Below are 23,275 nucleotides of genomic sequence, written 5' to 3' on the forward strand. Positions count from 1 at the left end.
CACCGCCAGCCCCACAAGCTTTGGGGACAGCGGAGAGGCGGAGTGCTGCCATCCCGCTGTTCCCCGACCTGGTTTGCAGAGTTGCCTGCATCCCGAAGCCTTCGGGCAGATATCCGCAAGCCTGGGGAGACCGGTGCGACTTCCCGCAGGCTCCCTAGGCTTGCGGATAGCAGCCTCTTCTGGGGGCTGGGGTCGGGGGAAGCTCGGGCTTCCCCCGCCCCAGCCCCGCGCCTGGGTTGGGAAATAATTTTTTTTCTTTATTCCCCCCCCCCCAAAAAAAACCTAGGTGCGCCCTATGGGCCGGGTCGCCCTATGGGGCGAAAAATATGGTATTCTGAATCTCAGAAGCCAGAACAACAAGAGGGATCACTGCGCAGCGAAAGCAGCAATCCCCCTTGCTGTTCTGGCTTCTGGGATAGCTGCGCAGCCTGCATTCACTCCATAAGACGCACACACATTTCCCCTTATAGAGCAAAAAATACGGTAATTTGTACATTGCAACAGCAAGCTTTCACCCAGCGATGAGACACTTCTGGGACTAAGATGCCTGTTATGATGAAGCGAGGAGGGCGAGTCGAGTCTGGAATAGAGGGACGTAGTTGTCTTGTTTTTCTACAACGTATGCAGCTGCTTGCAGAGCAAAGAGGGCCTTCCATCTCAATTTAAGCAGTGTATTACGTTGGAAAGAGAATAAAGGTTGGAGAGGAAGGCGGAGCAAAGCGGGGAATGTGAGCACATCCAGTTACTTGCACTTCTTTTGGGGACCCCAGTTGTAGGATCAAAGGCTCTCGGAAAATGAGAAGATAGGGCACATAAGAGAAACTAGGCTTGGCAGAGTGGTCTCGACCAGAGACAAGGTGGGGGATATGCCTTTGGGTTCCTAACATACCCCAGCTTACCTGCGTACCCTTAAACTGTGCAAAGCAGTGCTGGACTTAGAGGGCTGTGGTAGGTTCCCCCGCACAGGGCCCTGAGCCAATGGGGTTCAAAATTGAGAAGATCCATGATTGAGAAGATCCATTTGCGGGCAGCAAATGTTGGCCTCGCTCAGGGTGCCAGACTCCCACAGATTTCCACAGTTTGCTACTGGAGCCAAGGCCACCCAAACTTAGTGCAGAAATTATCAGCAGTGCTTCAGGAATTTGAGTTCTGTGGACTGAACGATGTAACCTGTATCTTATCGGCCATTGTATTTGATCGGGAGGCAATTATTCTTTGGATTCGACAGTCCTATGAATTTTGCGGTGTACGATTCTCGGACGAAAGAAATGTCTCATTTAGAATAAAACGGATTTTGACGGGCATGCCTTTAGATGAGGTGTGTTCAGAAATGCTCGTTTTGCGATAGAGCAAGTATTTGAATAAGTAAATGAAAAGAAGTATTTAAGGATGAATTTTCACGCTGATTTATTTAAAAAAACAAACCACCCCACAGGCAACTGTAAGAGCAGGACAGGCTTATGAACAAAAATGTGTGAAACCAGATCTCTCCATTGCAAGAAATTATGGTCAATACAGTGGTAAAGGTAAAGAGACCCCTGACCATTAGGTCCAGTCGTGGCCGACTCTGGGGTTGCGGCGCTCATCTCGCTTTACTGGCCGAGGGAGCCGGCGTACAGCTTCCGGGTCATGTGGCCAGCATGACTAAGCCGCTTCTGGCAAACCAGAGCAGCGCACGGAAACACCGTTTACCTTCCCGCCGGAGCCGTACCTGTTTATCTACTTGCACTTTGACGTGCTTTCGAACTGCTAGGTTGGCAGGAGCAGGGACCGAGCAACGGGAGCTCACCCTGTCGCAGGAATTCAAACCGCCGACCTTCTGATCGGCAAGCCCCAGGCTCTGTGGTTTAACCCACAGCGCCACCCGTGTCCCACTTGGGTTAAGTACTTAATTCGTTCCGGAGGTCCGTTCTTAACCTGAAACTGTTCTTAACCTGAAGCACCACTTTAGCTAATGGGGCCTCCCGCTGCTGCCGCGCTGCCGGAGCACGATTTCTGTTCTCATCCTGAAGCAAAGTTCTTAACCCTATTTCTGGGTTAGCGGAGTCTGTAACCTGAAGCGTATGTAACCCGAGGTACCACTGCATGGTCATACCTGTGCTAAGGTGGGATGTTTTATTTGGGGGGAGGATACAAACTGGCTTGTGTTGTGCTCTCTCATCCAGATTCTGGAGCGTTGCGAGGGAGGCACCCCTGTGTAGCAACGTTATGCTTTCCCTCCCCGTGCCCTAAGCCAGGAAGGAGATGCATCCTGGCCTCCCATCTGTGTTTTGCAATCCCTGCGCATGTGCAGAGAGGGCGTGAGCCCGCCCACAACACCTGCGAGCGTGTTCCGCAGAAAGCCGGGGATCGCAGTTATGCTAATTAGAGTGTGAGCGTTTACACACACACACACAAACGGGCCTCTGCATTCCAGCAGTCGCCATCTGTTGAGCAAATACCCTGAGAATGGGGGCATCCAACTGAAGAAAGGGAAAGCAAAGGGAAAGGGAGGGGGGCGCTGGCAGCCCTCAAAGCTGGGGGGGTCGCCCTGGGAGTCACTACGGCGGAGCTGCAAGCCGCCCTGTGGAACCTCCTCCTCCTCAGACCTTGCAGAGCGCAGAAGTCAGCCTCCAATGGGGGGGGGTTTCGAGGGGGGAGCGGGCGAGGGGGAGGCGGGAAGGGAGGACCAGTGTGGGAGGAGGGGTAGATTGCCCTGGGAAAACCAAGAAACGGCATCCAGGTTTTAGAGGCGAGCGAGGCCTCCTAGGAGAAGGAGGAAGGTTTAGCCTTCTGACTTCCCGCCCCCCTCCCCACAAAATGACCTGCCTTATAATACTAATAATAATAATAATAATTTATTTATACCCCGTCCATCTGGCTGGGTTTCCCCAGCCACTCTGGGCGGCTTCCAACAAACACTAAAATACAATAACCTATTAAACATTAAAAGGTTCCCCAAACAGGGCTGCCTTCAGACGTCTTCTAAAAGTGTGGTAGTTATTTTTCTCTTTGACATCGGGTGGGAGGGCGTTCCACAGGGCGGGTGCCACCACCGAGAAGGCCCTCTGCCTGGTTCCCTGCAGCTTGGCTTCTTGCAGCGAGGGAACCACCAGAAGGCCCTCGGCGCTGGACCTCAGTGTCCGGGCAGAAGGGACACTGCCTCCATCCTGGTCCTTGCCTGCTGGTAAAAGAGGAGTGTTAGGAGGCCTGGCGTGCAGGTCTTTTAAGGGACAAAGAGTTAACATTTCCGTCCACTACCCCCTCATTCCCTTTCGCACAGTGCCTGTCAGGAAAGTTAGCCATCAGTCCAGTTGCTAACCCCTTGCAAATCAGCAAGGAGTGGTAAAATTGGCTGGACTGGTTTTTGAGATGCTTCTGGGCTGGAGAGTTTGGCTTCCTTTGACCGCTTGGAGAGCTTGGGAGCGAATATGGTGCTGGTGAGTGTGAATTAAGCTCTGCCCCATGGGTAGGCAAACTTAAGGCCCAGGGGCCGGATCCGGCCCAATTGCCTTCTAAATCCGGCCTGTGGACAGTCCGGGAATCAGCGTGTTTTTACATGAGTAGAATGTGTCCTTTTATTTCAAATGCATCTCTGGGTTATTTGTGGGGCATAGGAATTCGTTCATCCCCCCACCCCAAAAAAAATATAGTCCAGCCCCCCACAAGGTCTGAGTGACAGTGGACCAGCTCCCTGCTGAAAAAGTTTGCTGGCCCCTGCTCTACCCAACCTCTCTCCTTCTATGGCACAAGCCGGCTACATCAGTTCTTCCAGGCAGGAAAAGTTCAAAACAACCATTTATTTTTTATTTTTTTGAACCAGATTAAATCACCCATCTGCATTCTTTGTACCTAGATAGGCTTGCCAAAAGAGAAAAAAAATGTTTTCAGCAGGTGTTGGAATGGTTTTGGTGAAGGTTCCTGCTTGAGATCAATTGGCAGGGAATTCCTAAGTGGGGGTGGGGGTCGCCTAGAGCTTTGAAGGCACCACCCGTTGAGAGACCATCACCAGCTGAAGCCCACCCATTTTTTGAACCAGTTCCCCACCCTGTTCTTCTAACCACTAAGCATTGGTTTGTCCCCAGTGCTAGTCCTGCCCAGAGCAGACCCACTGAAATGAGCTTGGTCCATTCATTGCAATGGGTCTACTTTGAGTACAGCTTGGATGGAAGTGTGCATGCACTTATCTGAAGAAGTGTGCATGCACACGAAAGCTCATACCAAGAACTAACTTAGTTGGTCTTTAAGGTGCTACTGGAAGGAATTTTTTAGCTTGGATGGAGACAGCCTCGTATTCTCTTTGTCCGACTGGACATCCATAAACCTGTCTGCAGGCCTCCAGAGACAGGCCTGGTTACTCATGGCAGGAACAGAAAATAGCCGGCCCCGTGTGTGTGTGTGTGCCCTCTCCTCTCATTCCAAGCTGAATGGTGACGTTCCGAGGGTCAAGGGGTCGGCGCCTAAATGGGAAGAGGAGGGGCAGCTTGCTTTTTGCAAAGCGGATTGCAGGGGGGAGGGGGTGTTTCTTCCTGCCCACCAGCGACTTGATCAGCCGACATTTTTGCCCGACATTCCATTCCTTCTCTGGTTCAATCGGCTTCCGTGGCTGCGCATGGGAAGCTGCAGGGGGACAGATGCATGCAACAAAAGCCACACACCCACACACACACCCACACACACACACACACACACACACACACACACCTCCCCCAGCTTAAGTAGCAATGGGTTGGGTAATAATAATAATAATAATAATAATAATAACAATAATAATAATATACCACCTTTCGCAAGAAAAGCATGCATGCAAGACCAATTTCACAACATAACATCTATGTAACACCCAACTCAAAATAATTATACACATGCAATTATTTTAAGGAATGCATAAAAAGGTAAAGGGACCCCTGACCATTAGGTCCAGTCGTGGCCGACTCAGGGGTTGCAGCGCTCATCTCGCTTTACTGGCCAAGGGAGCCGGCGTACAGCTTCCGGGTCATGTGGCCAGCAGGACCAAGCCGCTTCTGGCGAACCAGAGCAGCGCACGGAAACGCCGTTTAGCTTCCCGCCGGAGTGGTACCTATTTATCTACTTGTACTTTGACGTGCTTTCGAACTGCTAGGTTGGCAGGAGCTGGGACTGAGCAACAGGAGCTCACCCCGTCGCGGGGATTCGAACCGCCGACCTTCTGATCGGCAAGTCCAAGGCTGTGTGGTCACCCGCGTCCCAAGGAATGCACAATGAAACGCAAATTCTCATAAAAGCAACAGCATAAATAGACGAGAAAATCAGCAGCAGGGTATCTAAACTACAAAGACAGCCCACAGATGCAGAATCTTTTGTCAAAGGTAGTTCTTGATCCTGGCTACCTATAGAAAACCAGAGTCTCCCAGCTCTCACCTGAGGGCTTTCCTTCCCTCTCCTAGTCTCTCACCCTAGGTGAGCTTTGCTTCTCTGCCTCTCTCTCAGGGCACTTAGCACTTAAAACTTCCTGTGCATTAACCCAACTCTTTACTATGTACACCTCTAAAGCACACTTGAAGCACACTGTGCTACTGAGTACTGAATAAAGGGCTTGGTAAATTTAGGAAAGGGACGCAAGTGGCGCTGTGGGTTAAACCACAGAGCCTAGGGCATGCCGATCAGAAGGTTGGCGGTTCGAATCCCCACGACGGGGTGAGCTCCCGTTGCTCGGTCCCTGCTCCTGCCAACCTAGCAGTTCCAAAGCACGTCAAAGTGCAAGTAGATAAATAGGTACCACTCCGGCGGGAAGGTAAGCGGCGTTTCCGTGCGCTGCTCTGGTTCACCAGAAGCGGCTTAGTCATGCTGGCCACATGACCCAGAAGCTGTACGCCGGCTCCCTCAGCCAGTAAAGCGAGATGAGCGCCACAGCCCCAGAGTTGGTCACGACTGGACCTAATGGTCAGGGGTCCCTTTACCTAAATTTAGGAACCGTTTTGCAAGTGTGTTCCTCTGGATTCCATGGGACTTACCCCGAGGTAAGTGTGTGCTAGCGTTGCAGCCTTGATTGCATTGTGTGTGCAAATACGACCCGCACATCCATGTATGCGCTTGTGCCAATGTATATACGATGAAAAGGAAGAGTGTGGGAGTGAAATTGACTAGACCGGAAGCGCCTCAATATCTGGTCTAGTCAATTTCTGCACTCCGCTGATTTGCAAGGGATTGGCATCTTGACAGATAAACTAACTTTTCTGAAGGGCCGCTGTGAGGAAGAGAGTGAGATTTAGTGGGCCAGTCTGGGCCGCCCCACCCATGAGGCAAGGTGAGGCAACTGCCTCGGGCGGCAAGTCCACTGGAGCAGCAGATTCTGGTGTCAATCTTTCTTCTCCCCCCAACACCTTGTTCCTATGCGGAGCTTCCCTGCCCCCTTCTTCCTTGGCGGGGAGGGGGGCACCACTTTGGGGTTCCTCTCGTGTGTATTGGGCTGGCCCTGGAACCTGGTATCACCTCCTACTCCCTTCTCCACACCAGACTCTTGCATCCAGGTTGGCGACAGATGTGAGATCAGGTACCATCTCTCAGTGGGGTTGGTTTGGGCCTAGTGCAGGGGTCAGCAAACATTTTCAGCAGGGGGCCAGTTCACTGTCCCTCAGACCTTGTAGGGGGCCGGACTATATATTTTTTTTTGGGGGGGGGGATGAACGAAGTCCTATGCCCCACAAATAACCCAGAGATGCATTTTAAATAAAAGGACACATTCTACTCATGTAAAAACATGCTGATTCCTGGACAGTCCGCGGGCCGGATTGAGAAGGCAATTGGGCCGGATCTGGCCCCGGGCCTTAGTTTGCCAAACCATGTCCTGGTGGCTTCCAGGTGCCAACTCTTAAGAGTAGGGGAGTAAATTCAGACCCTACAAGTGTCCCTATTTTCCAGGGACGCCCTTGATTTAGAGAAGCCATCCTGGTTTCTGATTCAATTCTGGAATGTCCTGCTTTTCTTTTGGATTTCCCTATTTTCACTGGAGAAATCTTGGAGGGTATGGAGTTATCCTGTACAGGGAAGAGTTTTTTATATTGTTGTTTTTGAAATGTTTTTACGTCTCTTGAAAGCTGCCCAGAATGGCTAGGGCAACCCAATCAGATGTGTGGGGTATAAATAGTAAAATTATCATTATGGAATGGGACGTCCCTATTTTCATCAGATAAATGTTGGAGGGTATGTAAATTAGGGGTGAGGTGAGAAATTAGAGGGATTTTCCTCTGAGATCAGGCTCCTTTATCCCATTATAAATAATAATTATAGCAATGTGTTTACACAACTAGGTTAGGCTGGGACCTGTGCCCCTGTGGTGCTAAAGGTACTTTGGATAAGGAAACTCTGGATGATCTGGGAAGGCCTGGGCTAAATTCCTACCTCTTTCCACATCCGGTTCCATTTCTGGAAAGCTGCCATTTCTAAGCCTCGGTTTTCCCTATCTGTGAAATGGGGGAATACTGCAGTGAGGAACATGAGAGAGCTACGTTTTTATCTTAGGACTGCAACCTTTCACTAATAGGTTAGTCAACAAACTCTTTTTGTAATTTGATTAGTGCTGGCTAAGCAAAAGAGTCAAAGGCGCATTTTAATTCTGGGTTAGGATGTTAAGACACCTGCTTGTTTGTGTTTTGAGACTAGTTCCCCATATGTGACCAACAACGGGGAATGGGAAAGTAGAAAAATCAGAGCCTTCTCTTTCCTGAAATAAGGAGCAGCAGCTTTCATTTATTAAATTGCAAATCATTTCAAAATGGGATCTATTTTTGGTAATGTGCACATTTATTTCAACTTAATTAGATAAAAGACAGACAATTAATCAAATAAGCACCCGGAATACAAAAGCTTGTTTTTTTCTAGGTTCAGATATTGTGTTTCTTCATTTAGGAAGAGTGTGCTCTGTCTGTTCTGTGGCAGAACACAGAAGTGAGAGCCTCCTTGAAGCACACTTTTCCCCAACCCCTGCTCTGCCTAGTCTAGTTATAAACCATAAATCCACCTATAATGTGGTAAGCAGACAAGAAAGGTGTAGAAGGGTACTGCCTGACCTTATCAAAGTCCCGAATCCTGTGATCTGCAAAAAATTAAAATTAAAAATGGTGACAGTGCTCACTTCGCCCAAATTTCTTTTGGTGAGGCTCTGCTGGAGTTGTGCACATCTCACTGCAGTGACGTTGCTGCAGCCTTTTTATTTTGGAATTTTGGCTTTTGGGCTTGCCTGGAAAAGCCCGACCTCCCGACTGCATCTGCACCTCGCCCTCCTGGTTTTGTTCTTTTGCAAAGAGCTGCTGCAGTTTTTGCAAAGAATTGTCCTTGCGCACCCCTCCGCAAGCAGAGTTCTGGAAACAGGGGGCAATGGATTTTACTTTTTGCATTTTTTGGGGGGGGGGGAGCGGGAGAGGGGAGGAAAGCAGGGTGGGGCCGGTGATCAAGTGGGGACACGGGTGATGGCTGCTGGAAGCCCCTGACAACAGAGCTTTCTCTGATGCATAATTTACGTCCCCCTCCAGGCAGGGCTTTTAAGCTTTTAGCCGGAGGATATAAAAGCATGACAGCTGTTCCATTGGGCTAGGATTGGGCGGGTGTGGGGGGGAAAGAGACGGGATTTTATGTTTGTTAGGCGAGGCTTGTGTGCAAAGGGAGGCGGGGAGCGTGTGATAGCAGGGGGGTTCCACACTGCAGGCCCCCCTCTCCTTTTCTTGGGCATTGACAGGAGGGAGAAAGTTCTATCTTCAATCTTCTGAGGACCCCGCTATGAAGGAAGTTGACTCAAAACGGGAAGAAGTCAAAGGGGTTGTTCCTTGTAAGTGGAAGGATGCTTCTGTGTGGGATAAGAAAGCTTATTTTATTAGCTTTTAAATCTCGCCTTTCGCCCCAAAGAGCTGAAAATCCCGACGACGAGAACCCTGTAAGGTAGGCTAGGCTGAGAACGTGACCGATTGGCCCAAGGCAGCGGCTTCTCAAACCTCTTTATCTGGGCCACGTTTTCAGAAGAAGAAGGAAGGCTCGCCCCACACAGAATTTCTTATTGATGGGAAATACACTGGAAAACGAAAGAGAACAGTTCTTAGTCGTGCTTGATTTATAACATAGAACACAACTACTTTATAATATGATCATGGGGCACCCGAAAAGTATAAACGCAGCTACATAATAACACAAATCATTGCCAAAATATAATTATAAGTGAGTTTTCTCCAGCGTTTCTCCAAGGTTGTGACTTTGCAGCTGAGATTGTCCTTGATGCTCTTGATCTCATTTTGAAAACACATCTATCCATATTCTGCAAATAATTTCCCCCCTCTATACTACACCGAAATGTTTAAGTGTTTCTTTGATGGTCCTCGAACCTTCCTGCCACACTTGCTCTCCTCTCCTGCCACACCAGTGTGGCGCACCGCACTCTTTGAGAACCACTGGCCTACGGTCACTCAGTGAGCATCAGGGCTGAGCAGGGCCTTCTGCCTGGTTCTTCCTGGTACAAAACCAACACTCCAACCACTGAACCACACTGCCTCATCTTCAGAATCTTTCATGGTTATGCAGAGGCGGTTTTAGGGAAGTGCGACCGGGTGCGGCCCTACAGGGAGCGCCAAAACAATACTGTAGAACGGAGCGCGAGAGGCAGGTGGCACCGAATTTTAGCGCCACTGAAATATCAGAGCCCAAAGTCTGCCACTGAATTATGGGACGTATTTCAAATAAACTCAGCACAGCATGTTCTTCCTTAGTAATCCGCCATCCCTGAGAGAAAGAGAGACTGAGAATGCCTTGCCTAAGCCCACTCAGTGAGGTGAGACTTAAAATGGGTGGGAGTCCTCTGCTTCCTCATGATATTAAAACTTATTACAGTGGTACCTCTGGTTGCGAACGGGATCCGTTCTGGAGGCCTGTTCGCAACATAAAAAGAGCGCAACCCGCAGCGGCGTGTCTTCGCATGTGTGGGTTGTGATTTGTCGCTTCTGCGCATGCGCGTGGTGTCATTTTGCGCGTTTGCGCATGCGCGAGTGGCGAAACCCGGAAGTAACCCTTTCTGGTACTTCCGGGTCGCTACGGGACGTATCCTGAAATAAGGTAACATGAAGCAAACGTAGCATGAGGTATGACTGTACAGTGGTACCTCGGGTTACAGACGCTTCAGGTTACAGACGCTTCAGGTTACAGACTCCGGTAACCCAAAAATAGTACCTCGGGTTAAGAAATTTGCTTCAGGATGAGAACAGAAATTGCACAGCGGTTAGAACGAATTAAGTTCTTAACCCGAGGTACCACTGTACCACGACTAAACGACTAAACAACAACAACAACAACAACAAGTCGTTTAGTCGTGTCTGACTCTTCGTGACCCCCTGGACCAGAGCACGCCAGGCACTCCTGTCCTCCACTGCCTCCCGCAGTTTGGTCAGACTCATGCTGGTAGCTTCGAGAACACTGTCCCACCATCTTGTCCTCTGTCGTCCCCTTCTCTTTGTGCCCTCCATCTTTCCCAACATCAGGGTCCTTTCTAGCGAGTCTTCTCTTCTCATGAGGTGGCCAAAGTCCTGGAGCCTCAGCTTCAGGATCTGTCCTTCCAGTGAGCACTCAGGGCTGATTTCCTTCAGAATGGATAGGTTTGATCTTCTTGCAGTCCATGGGACTCTCAAGAATCTCCTCCAGCACCATAATTCAAAAGCATCCATTCTTCGGCAGTCAGCCTTCTTCATGGTCCAGCTCTCACTTCCATACATCCATGTGATAGCCTTTAGCTATTGAAGATGGCCATTGTATCTCCTCCTCTTTTTGAGGCTAAACATACCCAGCTTCTTCAACTGTTCCTCATAAGGCTAGGCTTCTAGAGCCTTGATTGTGTACGCCATTTCTCTCTCCTTTTGTGTTGATCCAGTGGACGTGTTACAGGCCCTGACTGATCAACCTGTGACAGCCGGCTCTGCCTCAAGGACGGAGGCAGCCCATCTTAAATTGACGGATCGTCTGTCTGCTTTATCCCTCTTAACTCGCTGCTGTTTGCTCTGACTGATGAGGGCTCACCAGACCAGTGCTGACATCTAGAGAGGCTACAGCTTGAACCAGCCACTTTTTGCATGCAAGACACGTTCTCTACCATGACTGCTAAGTAAAGGGTAAAGGGACCCCTGACCCTTAGGTCCAGTCGTGGCCGACTCTGGGGTTGCGACGCTCATCTCGCTTTATTGGCCGAGGGAGCCGGCATGCAGCTTCCAGGTCATGTGGCCAGCATGACTAAGCCGCTTCTGGCGAACCAGAGCAGCGCACGGAAACGCCGCTTACCTTCCCACCGGAGCGGTACCTATTTATCTACTTGCACTTTGACGTGCTTTCGAACTGCTAGGTTGGCAGGAGCAGGGACCGAGCAACGGGAGCTCACCCCGTCGCGGGGATTCGAACTGCCGACCTTCTGATTGGCAAGTCCTAGGCTCTGTGGTTTAACCCACAGCGCCACCCGTGTCCCTCCACCATGACTGCTAATGCCTGCCTAATGGACAGCTTAGCCGGTCATGTATGGTGGCCAGATCCGAGGAACACCTGCTAACCAGGAAACAAAAGAGAGTAGTCCTTCGCACAGTTAGACTATGGAACTCACTCCCACAAGAGCCGGGGTGGCCACCAATGTGGATGGCTTCAAAAGGGGATTAGACAAATTCACAGAGGATAAATGATCAATTTACGACGGCTGTTCATGCCCTTAAATAACACACTCAGTCCCCACAGGGCTAGTTCAGGCACAATTTGCTTTTAGCTGCTGGTTTAGAAATCAAGGACTGTAGGCCAAGATATTTAAAAAGAACCTCCATGCCAGATGCAGGGACAAATATAGGACATATATTATCTTTATATTCTGTTCATGAATGCCCGATCGTGTCTGTCTGGTTCCTGTGTGTAGCAGTATTCTAAACCATATGGATCCGTCAAAGCAATTCATATGCATAACCTCCTTCCTGCTCTTACAGCTGTGATGCAGCAGCTGGGTCTGTAATGTTCAGCCAGCTAGGCGCGTGAGCGGGTCAAAGTGAGTAGAGGGAGAAGGCGAAACTATCTAGAGGCTCACTATTCTTAAAGACCCTGATTTCATCACAGATTTCAGTTTACAACAGTCCTCCCAATGGTGAGATTCCACCACCAGCCTCTAGGGGGCCTCTAACATCCGACGCTTGATACCATGTCTCCCTCTAGTGGCCACATATGGTATGACCCCAAAACCTCTTTCTAACTGAACCACAGCAGATTTAGTCCCGCACCAGGTACAAACATGGCGGGCCTCTATCTCTGCCCATCTTTCTCAAAGGGATTTCTCTCTCCATTTCTGCTTCTTTTTCCTCACAGGGGACTGTCTAGACAACAGCGTGGCCTCCCCCAGCACGGGAGATGACGACGACTTAGACCGAGACAAAAAACGGAACAAGAAAAGAGGGATCTTCCCCAAAGTGGCCACAAACATTATGCGTGCGTGGCTATTCCAACACTTGTCGGTAAGAACGTGGATCTTTGGGGGGGGGGGAAGGGTAGGAGAGAAGGGAAGGTAAGGCGCCGGGATCATAGAGAACTGCCTTATATGGAATTAGTCCATTTGGCTCAGCAGTGCCCTTACTGGCCGAGTCTCTCTAGCATTTTGTGCAAGGGGGGCTATTCCCAGTTTTACCTGGAAACGCTGGGACTTGAACCCAGGACCTCTTCAAAAACCAGGGTTCCTGCCTCCCATTCTCAGCTACGCAGGGAAGAATTGGGAATGGGGGGCCCGGACTATTCGAACAAGGGTTGATGGGAGTTTCCTGAAGCTTCCTGGAGTACAGAACAGATCAGATATGCGAAAACAGCATGCAGTGGTACCTCTGGTTAAGTACTTAATTCGTTCCGGAGGTCCGTTCTTAACGTGCAACTGTTCTTAACCTGAAGCACCACTTTAGCTAATGGGGCCTCCTGCTGCCGCTGTGCCACCGGAGCACAATTTCTGTTCTCATCCTGAAGGAAAGTTCTTAACCTGAAGCACTATTTCTGTGTTAGCAGAGTCTGTAACCTGAAGCGTCTGTAACCCGAGGTACCACTGTACAGTGGTACCTCGGGTTACAGACGCTTCAGGTTACAGATGCTTCAGGTTACAGACGCTTCAGGTTACAGACTCCGCTAACCCAGAAATATTACCTCGAGTTAAGAAATTTGCTTCAGGATGAGAACAGAAATCGCGCAGCGGCAGAGGAAGGCCACATTAGCTAAAGTGGTACCTCAGATTAAGAATAGTTTCAGGTTAAGAACGGACCTCCGGAACGAATTAAGTACTTAACCCGAGGTACCACTGTATTCTGTCTCTAGAGCTAGGACTGGGGAACCTATGACCCTCCGAATGGACTCCAACTCCCATCAGCCAGCATGGCCAACATTCACAAATGATGGGAGTCGTAGTCCAACAAGTATGTGGAGGACCACAGTTTCCCCTCTCCCGAATTAACCCAGTTTCAAACCCTTCCATTGGCTCAAGGGATCACAGACACTTGTTTTCTGAAGCAGCAAGGAGCGTTTAACAGAAAGGTCCTAGCACAAGGCTTCTATTTTTCGCAGCACCCTCTTCAGAGAGGACCCTCTCTCCCTGATCCCTTTGCCTTTTTGGTGAGCAGCAGCAAATACCCATGGGACGCGGGTGGCGCTGTGGGTAAAAGCCTCAGCGCCTAGGGCTTGCCGATCGAAAGGTCGGCGGTTCGAATCCCCGCGGCGGGGTGCGCTCCCGTTGTTCGGTCCCAGCGCCTGCCAACCTAGCAGTTCGAAAGCACTCCCAGGTGCAAGTAGATAAATAGGGACCGCTTACTAGCGGGAAGGTAAACGGCGTTTCCGTGTGCGGCTCTGGCTCACCAGAGCAGTGATGTCACGCTGGCCACGTGACCCGGAAGTGTCTCCGGACAGCGCTGGCCCCCGGCCTCTTGAGTGAGATGGGCGCACAACCCCAGAGTCTGTCAAGACTGGCCCGTACGGGCAGGGGTACCTTTACCTTTACCTTTTAGCAAATACCCAGGTGATCTTTACGCAGGACTTCGAAGTGGAGAAGCAGAGGCTGTGTGGTTGTTGTTGCTACCTCTGTCTCCCCAGCGGTTCGCTGTTTCTCCCCCACCTCCCAGAGCTGGGTTGAGCTTGTATTTTAAATGGTTTTATCACGAGAGCATTTATTTATTTATTGCAGTTATTCATATCCTGCCCCTCAGGATACAAACCTTTCCAAGTTGGCTTACACAAGTGAGATTGAACTACAGTACATTTAAACAAACACACACACACACACACACACACACACACACCACAATATGCAGTATCAAGGTACAAACAATATTGTATATCATCAGGATCAATATCAATATCATCAGGGTGCTTTCCACAGGGCAGTTTGCAAGTAGGGTGGCCTGGTATATAATAGTAATAGTAACAATAGTAATAATAATAGCAATAATAATAGCAATAATAATAGCAATAATAATATTAATAATAATAGTAATAATAAATTTATTTATACATACATACATAGCGATACAAGTGGCGCTGTGGGTTAAACCACAGAGCCTAGGACTTGCTGATCAGAAGGTCGGCAGTTCAAATCCCCACGACAGAGTGAGCTCCCATTGTTCAGTCCCAGCTCCTGCCCACCTAGCAGTTCGAAAGCACATCAAAGTGCAAGTAGATAAATAGGTACCGCTCCAGCGGGAAGGTAAACGGCATTTGCTAGGACCGAGCAACGGAAGCTCACCCCATCGCGGGGATTCGAACCACCGACCTTCTGATTGGCACGTCCTAGGCTCTGTGGTTTAACCAGCAGCGCCAGCCGCGTCCCATTTTTCCTTGTTGTTTTGTCCTGTCCGACTCTTCAGCACCCCCTGGACCAGAGCACGCAAGGCACTCCTGTCTTCCACTGCCTCCCACAGTTTGGTCAGACTCATGCTGGTAGCTTCGAGAACACTGTCCCACCATCTCCTCCTCTGTCGTCCCCTTCTCCTTGTGCCCTCCATCTTTCCCAACATCAGGGTCTTTTCCAGGGAGTCTTCTCTTCTCATGAGGTGGCCAAAGTCTTGGAGCCTCAGCTTCACGATCTGTCTTTCTAGTGAGCACTCAGGGCTGATTTCCTTCAGAATGGGTCATAGAATCCTAGAATCCTAGAATCATAGAGTTGGAAGAGACCACAAGGGCCATCGAGTCCAACCCCCTGCCAAGCAGGAAACACCATCAGAGCATGGATAGGTTTGATCTTCTTGCAGTCCATGGGACTTTTTCCTTAGGATATCCCTATTTTTGTTGGAGAAATGTTGGAGGGTATGGAAGAGCAGAGGCAGCTCTATTAATTCTGGGGACAGCCCTGCAGTGAGAGCCCATCCCTCATGCCAACGTGCTTTACCCAGGGGTTTTCTCCGACAACAAGGCACGCGGACCATCCGTTATTAGAATGGGCCCAAAGCTGGCCTTAATAAAGGACGATGTTTCAGCCATGCCGCTGATCATTTCTGCCCACGGCGCCATTTTCTGCCAACGCAGGCTGAGTTGGGGGAATTGCTGGCTCCCTGCTTGCAGCACCTTTTGAACTGGCAAGCGAGCGGCTTGCTAGCTAGCAGTGGGCATCTTTCCATGCCCGCCACCCAGGCTCCCTTCCCTTCCCTTCCCCTCCTCGCTCGCCACCAAGCTGCCAGGCAATTAGGCAGGGCCTCTCCCTGGTTAGTTAAACAAAGGCGAGTTAATGAGCGCTGGCCAATTAGTGGCTAATTGAAGGAGCTATAAAGCTATTAGAGGCTGGTGAAGGGTAATCAATTCTAGCCAATTACCCTGAACGCATTGGCAGGGAGTGAGGTGGGAGGGGGATTCCAAGGCTAAGCGGCTACAGCTAAGCTGGGCCCAGCCTGGCTCTAGTGGGCTAGGGAGCAAGCGAATTGGAATTGGGGCAGGGGGACGCCTTGTCTTCCTCACCATGCGCTATCTAGTTTGTTTTCGTATTTGCTGCTTAGATTTTAAGCCCAACCTTGCCCCAAGGAGTGGAAGCATATGTGGTTCTCTCTCTCTCTCTCTCTCTCTCTCTCTCTCTCTCTCTCTCTCACACACACACACACACACACACACACACATTATCCTCACAACCATCTTGTGAGGTAGGTTCAGCTGTGAGATAGTGACTGGCCCAAGCTGACCCTCTGAACAGAATATGGGCTTGAAGCCTGACGTCCGAACTCCTAATCTGACGTTGTAACCACTGCACCAGGCTCAGCCTCAGCTTGAGGACCCCATGGCTAACATGTCGGGGGCCACACACCTGGGCTGGGCAGGGCCAGGACCAAATCAGAGTGGGGCCAAATGTAAAAGAGGAACGATGGACCCTTCAAGTGTCCCTGTTTTCCAGGGACGTCTCTGATTTAGAGAAGCCATCCTGGTCTCCCACCGTAATAAATTATCTATCTATCTATCTCCCCCCTCGCAAGGAAAAATGTGGTGCGAAATCTCGCGAGATCATGGCACCCAAAATGTCTGCCATTCTCTCGTGGGGAAAAAAATGGGATGTCCCAGTTTTCCTGGGACACTTGTGACTCTTTTCACCCAAGAGTGTCTATAGGGAAGGAGGTGGCCTTTCTGATACACAGAGTTCCCCAGAGGTCTCCCATCCTGACACTAACCAGGCTGAGTTCTGCTGAACTTCATCAAGGTTGCTACATCCTAAGCATTCAGCCTCTGGACTTCTTCTTTTCTCCTGGATTTTTATAAGTCACATCCCAGGGCAAATCTCCCAAGGTGGCCGACATCAGAACAACACCCCATCAATCATCCAAAATCAATAAAGCTGCAATCCAGAACTAAGAGCAGTTTAAAAATAAATTAAACTTTACAGCATTAAAAGGCAGCCGTTAACGCAATATTTAGGGCCGTGTTTTGAACAGCAGCTTGGGGGGGGGGGGAGATTTTCAGGAGATGAGGAAGCTTTAGCCTTTCAAGAGGATGCAGGACTACCGATCCCATAATCCATGACCATTGGCTGTGCTGGCAAGGGCTGATGGGAGTTGGAGTCCAATGATGCCTAAAGGCCCATAGGTTCCCCCGCGCTGGGTTTTCAGGGTCCAGCAAAGTAGGGGCCATGCAAATCTCCCTAGGGAGAGAGTTCCACAGATAGGGGGCCATCCATGCTGAAAAAGGCCCCGTCAACTCGTGGGTTAGTTCATGTGGATTGGGAGCTAAGCCTACTTTCCCCATCCTGACTTCAGGTACTGATATTGAAACCTGATCTGTTGTCGTTTAGTCGTTTAGTCGTGTCCGACTCTTCGTGACCCCATGGACCAGAGCACGCCAGGCACTCCTGTCTTCCACTGCCTCCCACGGTTTAGTCAAATTCATGCTGGTAGCTTTGAGAACGCTATCCAACCATCTCATCCTCTGTCGTCCCCTTCTCCTTGTGCCCTCCATCTTTCCCAGCATCAGGGTCTTTTCCAGGGGGTCTTCTCTTCTCATGAGGTGGCCAAAGTCTTGGAGCCTCAGCTTCAGGATCTGTCCTTCCAGTGAGCACTCAGGACTGATTTCCTTCAGAATGGATAGGTTTGATCTTCTTGCAGTCCATGGGACTCTCAAGAGTCTCCTCCAGCACCATAATTCAAAAGCATCCATTCTTCGGCGATCAGCCTTCTTTATGGTCCAGCTCTCACTTCCATACATCACGAAACCTGATCTACTGGGTTATATTGTCTCATCTGCTTCCCGAAAGGTTATATGGCAATGGAAGCAGGATCACGGTCTTTAGTGCAGAGTAAACAAGGATGATAGCAATTTCTTTATGTGCTGTCATAGGAAAGCCTGTCATCTGTACTTACTACTACACTGAAGGCTTGAACTGGTGTAGAAGCTATTTCCTCTTCTCAGGGATCCCTGGGAATCACACAATTACAGTTGTGTGAACGGGAGCCTAGGGAAACTCTGAACACCTATATTTCCTAGTCTCCCTTTTTGGGAGAAACCATAGATACTGGGGGGGGGGGGGACTATATACATTTTAAAGTTGAATTCCACCTCCCCCTTTTACATTCAAGAGTCCCCCCCACAAGGAAGATACGTTTAATTGTGCATCAGGATATCCCCAAGATTTTTTTGGAAATGGAAATAATAATTTAAAATAATAATAATAATAATAATAATAATAATAATAATAATAATTCATTATTTATACCCTGCCCATCTGGCTGGGTCTCCCCAGCCACTCTGGGCAGCTTCCAACACAATATTAAAATAAAGTAATGCATCAAACATTAAAAGCTTCCCTAAACAGGAAAGTAAGGTAAAGGTAAAGGGACCCCTGACCATTAGGTCCAGTCGTGACCGACTCTGGGGTTGCGGTGCTCATCTCGCTTTATCGGCCAAGCGAGCCGGCGTACAGCTTCCAGGTCATGTGGCCAGCATGACTAAGCCGCTTCTGGTGAACCAGAGCAGCGCTCGGAAACGTTGTTTACCTTCCCGCCGGAGCGGTACCTATTTATCTACTTGCACTTTGAGGTGCTTTTGAACTGCTAGGTTGGCAGGAGCAGGGACCCAGCAACGGGAGCTCACCCCGTTGCGGGGATTCGAACCACCGACCTTCTGATCGGCAAGTCCTAGGCTCAGTGGTTTAACCCACAGCGCCACCGCGTCCCAAAAACAGGAAAGTAGGAACCGTGAATTATCAGACAGTCCATCCTCTCCTGGTAAATAGGGGAAACTGGGAGCATCTGTGGAAGTTCTGATCTCCACGATGCTCCAGAAGAAACCCCCAAAGTGGTGACCTTGTGTTTCAAAACCTGAGAGAAGCTTCAGAGTGGCCTCCATAGCCATTGCCCCACTGGGTGTGACCTGGGTGACCTTAGATCATCTGTCACCGGGCTGTCAGATTCGGGGCCCCTACGGAGGCCCGGTTGCGACTCGTGGGCAAGGACCCAACTCATCCATCATTTGGAGTGACAGCTAAAAGGCAGGAGGGCAGGATGGGGGGGGGTGGACAGTTGCCAGGTCCCCCGATACAGGGTACAGGGGACCTTTGTGTCTTGGAACATCTGCTTGGGAATTGGGGAAAAGAAAGGGACGTGGTTTTGTGACGGGCATGGAAAAGGAAGGTGATCCCCGAAGCGGGGGACCAGGATCTGTTCCCATATCTGCTGGGAACATAAGGCGAAGAGATAGGGGCCAAAAAAGGAACCTGAAAAGAAAGGAAAGATTGTGACATTCAGTTGGTGCAGGGCTGGCAAAATTGAGCAGCGAAGCTTTTTCCCTCGACCTCTTCTTGAGGGTGCTGGTGGGGTTGCATGCTTGTTTGGATACTCCACATTTGGGGGTGGGAAGAGATGCAGCATGTTGTTGTTGTTTAGTCGTTTACTCGTGTCCGACTCTTTGTGACCCCCGGACCAGAGCACGCCAGGCACTCCTGTCTTCCACTGCCTCCCACAGTTTGGTCAAACTCATGCTGGTAGCTTCGAGAACACTGTCCAACCATCTCGTCCTCCGTCGTCCCCTTCTCCTTGTGCCCTCCATCTTTCCCAACATCAGGGTCTTTTCCAGGGAGTCTTCTCTTCTCATGAGGTGGCCAGAGTATTGGAGCCTCAGCTTCAGGATCTGTCCTTCCAGTGAGCACTCAGGGCTGATTTCCGTCACAATGGAGAGGTCTGATCTTCTTGCAGTCCATGGGACTCTCAAGAGTCTCCTCCAGCACCAGAATTCAAAAGCATCCATTCTTCGGCGATCAGCCTTCTTTATGGTCCAGCATTTCTCCCCGCATGTAGAAAACCAGCTCTTCAAGAAGGACTCAGTCTCACATTCCCCTGGTACACTCCCCCCACTTAAAAAACAACAAAACACTTCTGCAGGTAGGGCTGGCGTTAGCACATGGCACCCTTAATCAGTTGCTAGGGCCCCTGTGTCCTGGCAGGGCCTACTGCTGATGCCTACTGTGGGTCCTCTTTAAAATAAAATTTAAAAAATTCTTTGAGCTGGGTCTATTTCCCACAAAATGCCCCCATTGCAGTATCATTCCAGGGCTCTGTCGGAAGTTAAAATAGACCAGCCTTTTGCAGCCCAGCTTCTGTGGGGCTCTGCTTTCCCGTTGGCCTCAGACAGCAAGGCCAAGGATGGTGGAAGTGGAGGTTCAATGACATCTGAAGGGCACCAGGTTGGGGATGCCTGGGCCAGGCCCAGCAGGGAATGCTCAGGTGCCCCTGTTGTCCTCGTTGAGGCCCACTGCTGTGCATAGCCACTTGGTAAACATCCCGGTCCTGCGTGGAATTTTACCTGTGGTCCAGTATTCAAATATTCTAGACCACCCCTCACCCCTGTAGCCTCAGGTGGTACAGTCCACGAAAAAGCTTTGCCACTAGATTTCTGCTCATCATATAAACTGGGCCACGGTTTAGCAGAGAGAAGGCAATGCATGTGGCCAGGAACTTCTTCTTCTTTTGCAAAATCTCAAAAAAAGAGCTTTTGAGTTATTTCTAATGAAATTCGCCAAAATCAACACTTCCGTCATGGGCTGCCATACGTCCGGATTTCCCCGGACATTTCAGAGATTTCTGCCCGGACGCTGTTTACAAGGGCTGAAGACCAGCTATGTCCAGGGAATTCCAGACGTATGTCAACCCTAGCTAAATCTTTGGCCACAAGGCTCTGGTCCACATCAAAGCCTATAAAGCACTCTGGATAGTTCAGTGCTTGAATTATGCTAGGGGCCAAGGTTGTGATGCTAACATGGGGTAATCGCTATGTACGGGGACCAAGCTCAAAGGTGGTTTAAGAAACCTTCCGCGAAACCCTTCTGATGATAATGGGCCAGCTTCGCTAACACCCTCCCCAACTTCTCTTCTCTTCCCCTGAACAGCACCCCTATCCCTCAGAAGAACAGAAGAAGCAGCTAGCTCAGGATACGGGACTGACCATATTGCAAGTCAATAACTGGTAAGGATCTCAACGCTGGTGCAGAGGGGTATTTAGCTCCTTTAGATCCATTTCTTCACCCAGTCCGGAGGTTCTCTTCACTGATGTGGGTTGCAGCCAACTAGGTTCTGTTTGTGGTAAGGTAAAGGGACCCCTGACCATTAGGTCAAGTCGTGGACGACTCTGGGGTTGCGGCGCTCATCTCACTTTATTGGCCGAGGGAGCCGGCGTACAGCTTCCGGGTCATGTGGCCAGCATGACTAAGCCGCTTCTGGCGAACCAGAGTAGCGCAGGGAAACACTGTTTACCTTCCCGCCAGAGCAGTAACCTATTTATCTACTTGCACTTTGACGTGCTTTCCTGCTAGGTTGGCAGGAGCTGGGACCGAGCAACAGAGCTCACCCCGTTGCAGGGATTCGAACTGCTGACCTTCTGATTCGGCAATTCCTAGGCTCTGTGGTTTAACCCACAGCGCCACCCGCGTCCCTCTTCTGCTCGTGGTAGACATATTAAAAAATTATGAACCTAAGTGAGTACAGTCATACCTCATGTTATGTTTTTTCAGGATACGTCCCGCGGCAACCCGGAAGTACTGGAAAGGGTTACTTCCAGGTTTCGCCACTTGCGCATGCGCAGATGCACAAAATGACATCACGCGCATGCGCAGAAGCGGCAAATCGCAACCCGCGCGTGCGCAGACATGCCGCTGCGGGTTGCGCTCTTTTCATGTTGCAAACAGGCCTCCGGAACAGATCCTGTTCGCAACCAGAGGTACCACTGTAATGTACTTTGAGTAGGACCATAGGACCCACCCTGGATGCATGCAGCCCTTTGGCAGCTTTTAAAAAAGCTCAACAACTTCAATCCTAAAAAAAGCTCAACAACCTTGGTCAGCCCTCTGGTCGGCCCTTACGTATGTTCACTTCATCAAATCTGGCCCTCTTTGGAAAAAGTTTGGACACCCCTGATGTAGTGGGTGCACATAATAAAGGCTTTAAATTAATTAATAATATGTTTGAAAATATGTTGTTAAGCCATTTTAAGGACAGAAGGAGGGCTTCCTGGATCAGGCCAATGGCCCATCTAGTTCATTATCCTCTTCTTACTGTGGCCACTCAGAAGCTCCAGTGGGAATCCATCAAAAAGGACCGAAGTGTTACAGCGCTCTCTCTCCACTTGTGATTCCAGCAACTCAAACTTAGGCTCACCCAACGACAGGAGGGTCAAGTGTTTTTTAATACGATGATTAATTTAGCACATGGGACTCAGTGCCACAAAAAGGGGAGCTGGCCTCAGCAACTCAGTTAGATATACCCATAGAAGATATATCCTCTATATCAGCTTGAATTTCAGGCGCTAGGGCCAGATAACAGGGGAGAGAGCCCATCGTTTCATCCCTTGCATGTGGACTTTCCTGAGTCATGTGGCCGGACCGGAACGTTGGGCAAGGTGGACCTTTGACCAGGAAGGAAGACAGCCTTGCGCTCATGCTTACCCTGCTTAGAAACAGCTTGTTTTTCGGTCTGAATTTAAAATCGATGACATGTAATTGGCTATAAAGATTTTTTTTTAACATTTTCTCCCAAGGCAACTCCCAATTTGTTTGGGGAAACTGCTGTTCCAGAGCGTCATTTGGCTAAATAGAACTTCTGTCTACAGGGGAGCCTGATTTTGGGAACCAGGCATTAGGGGTTGCCATTGCCTCCATGCTTTGCAAACGAGTGGCCAAAGCTCTCTGACTGTCCCCTGCTGGAGGCAGAGTGCTGGTATGATTATTGCAGCAGGACTGTGGCTCAGAGGGAGAGCACCTGCTTTGAATACAGAAGGCCTCGAGTTCAGTTTTTGACACCACCAGCTAGGGTTCCCTTATCCGAAACCCCAGAGAAGCATTTCCAATTGGTGTTGGTCAGACTTCCCCAACCAGGTGCCCTCCATTTGCACGGTGGTAACGCTCCTGCTGCAGCCCGCCTTGGAGCAGGCAGTGACCTACTAGAAGGTGCCGACTCACCAGCTGAAGACCAGCACATATAATAATAACAACAACAACAATAATAATTTATTATTTGTACCCTGCCCATCTGGCTGGGTTTCCCCAGCCACTCTGGGTGGCTTCCAACAAAGATGAAAAATACATTAAAATGTCACACATTAAAAAATTCCCTGACCGGGGCTGCCTTCAGATGTCTTCTAAATGTCAGGTAGTTGTTTATCTCTTTGACATCTGATGGGAGGGCGTTCCACAGGGTGGGCACCACTACCGAAAAGGCCCTCTGCCTGGTTCCCTGTAGCTTTGCTTCTCGCAATGAGGGAACCGCCAGAAGGCCCTCGGAGCTGGACCTCAGTGTCCGGGCAGAACGATGGGGGAGGAGACGCTCCTTCAGATATACTGGACCGA

General features: G+C 49.9%; 1 protein-coding gene across 5 annotated transcripts in view; it reads left to right on the forward strand.

The window, feature by feature from the left end:
- The window catches only part of MEIS3 (Meis homeobox 3), a 105,904-nt gene that overhangs the window by 72,552 nt on the left and 10,077 nt on the right, over positions 1–23,275 (forward strand). For all 5 annotated transcript variants that reach the window (XM_077932330.1, XM_077932332.1, XM_077932333.1 and 2 more), the window contains 2 exons: positions 12,319–12,464; positions 20,825–20,901. In XM_077932330.1, coding sequence (XP_077788456.1) covers positions 12,319–12,464; positions 20,825–20,901 — 223 coding nt within the window. The remainder of the gene's footprint in view (positions 1–12,318; positions 12,465–20,824; positions 20,902–23,275) is intronic.

This window comes from Podarcis muralis, chromosome 7 (assembly GCF_964188315.1).
Source record: "Podarcis muralis chromosome 7, rPodMur119.hap1.1, whole genome shotgun sequence".
NCBI lineage: Eukaryota > Metazoa > Chordata > Lepidosauria > Squamata > Lacertidae > Podarcis > Podarcis muralis.